Source organism: Austrofundulus limnaeus, unplaced genomic scaffold (genome assembly GCF_001266775.1).
Source record: "Austrofundulus limnaeus strain Quisiro unplaced genomic scaffold, Austrofundulus_limnaeus-1.0 Scaffold144, whole genome shotgun sequence".
Lineage (NCBI taxonomy): Eukaryota > Metazoa > Chordata > Actinopteri > Cyprinodontiformes > Rivulidae > Austrofundulus > Austrofundulus limnaeus.
In genome coordinates this window covers 1,298,268-1,301,486 of record NW_013952546.1, presented here as the reverse complement: position 1 = coordinate 1,301,486, position 3,219 = coordinate 1,298,268, and the positions used below count along the sequence as shown (strand labels likewise).

The following is a 3,219-nucleotide window of genomic DNA, read 5'->3' as shown; positions in this document are numbered from 1 at the left end:
AGCTATGGTTTTGTTATTTTTAGCATTCAGCTATATTTTGGTATTCGTAGACTTTTGCTACTGTTTTGTACGTTAACATTTAGCTATGGTTTTATTGTTTTTAGTTTTCAGATACAGCTTTGTTATTCCAAGACTTTAGCCTCTTTTTTGTTTATTTTAGCTTTTAGCTACGATTTTGCTCATTTGAGTTTCTGGATAGTTTTGTTACCTTAGCTTTTAGCTATGGTTTTGTAACTTTGACCTTACATCTGCAGTTTTGGTATTATAAGACTTTGGCTACTGTTTTATCATTTTAACTTTAAGCTACTGTTTCGCTAGATTTAGTTTTTGCTACATGGTTGTTGCCTTAGCTTTAAGCTATGGTTTTGTAAGTTTTATCTTACATCCACAGTTTTGTTATTCCAAGATTTTGGCTACTGTTTTGGTCATTTTAGCTTTAAGCTACTGTATTGCTAATTTTAGCTACAGGTTTCTTAACTTTTAGCTATGGTTTTGCTATTTGTAGCATTTGGCTACAGTTTTGTTATTCCAAGATTTTAGCTACTGCTTTGATAATTTTAGCTTTAAACTACTGCATTGCTAGTTTTAGCTACAGGTTTGTTACCTTAGCTTTTAGCTAGAATTTTATTATTATTTTTTTTTTTTTTAGTTTTAGCCACATTTTTGTTAACTAAGGATTTAACTATGATTTAATTCTTAGTTTTCGGTTGCAGTTTTGTTATTCTACGACTTTAGCTACTGTTTTGATCATTTCAGCTGCAGTTCTGATGATGGATTTTAGTTTTTTCCCCATTTTAGCTCATGTTCTGCTTGTTTTTACTACAACAGTTTAATTCTTTCTTCGGCAGTCATTCAGCGTTTCAGCTGCTGTTTTACAGAAAATGTAATTTCTTTGGATATTTTTGGGATTTAGTTTTCAGTTCATCAGCATCACTGAAGCAACCAAGTGCTCTGATTTAAATATTAAATAAAAGTGATTCTTGTATAAATTCTTGAACAAACGACTGTTTTCAGCTCTGAGATTCGTCAGAATCAGCCGAAGCTTTGCAGCCTGTTTTTGTTTTTACGTTCACGCAGGTTTTTATGCCGGAGGCTTTGCTGATTATTTTCCGAAATGTTGCATTAATCTTAGGTTCTGCACCGTATGAGCTGTCGACTTGTGCTCATTAATCCATCTGTCTCTTTTTAATCCACTGCAACCCTGGCTGGATGGGACTCGGTGCCACAGGCTCAGGTAAGAGCCACTCTTTTCGGCTGTTTGTGATGGTGTAATGAATGTAAAGTGTCACTCACGTCAGCGGGTCAGTGGCTGATAAATACATCCTTCTCACAGAACTTAAACACGGTTCTGCAGCCTGCTGGAGCTGCTTTCAGACGGGCCTTTCYCCAAGTAGAAATAATCTCGTTGGCAGAGTTAAATCTCAGAAAGCTGAGTCAAAGAATCACGGCGTATTAAACCAACAGTAGCTGACAAACATGCACGGCTGAGACCAAACTAAATATATGTGCTTAAGTTTTCTTCTCCAGCATGAAGTTTGGATCAGAAGCTTTTCTCTGCTTCATCATGTGACCTGCTCTGAGTCAGACGTGCTTCCTGCCCTCAGGTGTACGAGGTGGTGCCGTGTCAGAGCGACTGTAATCAGTACGTTTGGGTCACCGAGCCCTGGAGCGTGTGGAAAGTCAGCAACGTGGATCTGAAGGAGAACTGTGGTGAAGGTGTCCAGACCAGAAAAGTCAGGTACCTTGAGTCTAATTGGTCTATATAACAGTTATTTAAAAAAACAGATGTTTTTCTGGAATGGGAGGAATTTTGGTGTTTTGTTTGATCAATCTGTTTGATACACAAAAACAGCTGACATCAGGAAGCTGAGACCTGTTCTTCAGGTGTAAAGCTAGAGATGCTAATTCACACACTTTTATCTTCAGTGTCTCATTTACAGGCTGTTCAAAACGCTGCAGCTTGACCAGGTCAAACACRCTTTCATATCACTCCCATAATGCTCACTCTGTTGGCTTCCTGTGGAGTTTACAATCCAGTTTTTAATTTTTAAAATCATTTATAAAGTGTTGCACGGCCAGGCTAGAAGATCTACTTCACCTAAATGTACATACACACATGTGCTTTGATCTAATAACTCTAATCAGCTACTTGTTCCTCCGTTCAGAATAAAAACACGTGGAGAACGGAGCATTTTGTGTTGTAGCTCCTAAATTTTGGAACCCAATCTCAATCTCTAAGATATGGAAGAGAATTAGAACCACAGAGCAAAAAATAAATGAATTCCCCCTCAATTATGACTTTTTTCTCAGGATTTTTTCAGAATTGTGTTTTATTGTGAAGCACTTTCTGGCTACTTGACTGTGAAAACAAAGTGCAATAAAAATACATTCTGAGTCAGAATTCTGACTTTAACTTAGAAAACTGAGAAAAAAGACAGAATTCTGAGTTTAACGTTAGAATTCTGAGAAAAAAAGTCAAAATTATGAGATAAAAGTCAGAATTTAGGGAGAATTTTTGCTCTGTAATCCTCTTTCGTACTTACTAAATAAAAGGTCGTATGAAGCTGATTTACCGCAGCTTCCTTGTAATAAATAAACTCATTCTTAATTTTATTAATCTAAGTTTTGAGTTTAAGTGGTGCAGCATGGCTCGTTGCATAAAAAATTAAGTTTTTGTCTCATTTTATGACGAAGCTTATTTTATAGCTGTTATTACTCAGCTTTCATAGGTAAACATATAATTGTCTGTGTACCAMGGTTAYAATAGTTTTGGATTTTTCATTATAGTTTCGTTTTATTTCGTTGTGACTTTTTTTCTTTTAATTCAGTTAGTTTGAATTTGTTTTTACAGTGGATTTGCTAGTTTTATTAGTTATTACATCATTTTTAATGCATAGTTTTAGTTCAGTTTAGTTTTTAATAGTTCTAGTATTAGTTTTTTTATATAGTTTGAATAAACATACACTCCTGATCAAAATCTTAAGACCAGTCAAAAAAGTGCAAGAATTTGCATTTTGCACTATTGGATCTTAAGAAGGTTCTAAGTAGAGCTTCACAATGTTAAAAGAAGAAATCAGAGCAAGAGACAAGAACTTTTGAGCAGGGAATTTTCTAAAACTGCACTTTTTTCAGCTGATCAAAAGTTTAAGACCATAGTCTTTAAAAGCCAAAATCTGTGCAAAAATCTGGATTCCATGTCATTTTCTGTCAAGTCTTTAC

The 3,219-nt window shown here is 35.2% G+C and overlaps 1 protein-coding gene across 1 annotated transcript in view; it reads left to right on the top strand.

Annotated features, from left to right (window-relative positions):
• Positions 1-1,604: 1,604 nt before the first annotated feature.
• Positions 1,605-3,219, top strand: part of thsd7ab (thrombospondin, type I, domain containing 7Ab) — a gene marked incomplete at its 5' end in the record, with an annotated part of 51,309 nt that continues 49,694 nt past the window's right edge. The window contains 1 exon segment of the mRNA XM_014016412.1: positions 1,605-1,738. Coding sequence (XP_013871866.1) covers positions 1,605-1,738 — 134 coding nt within the window.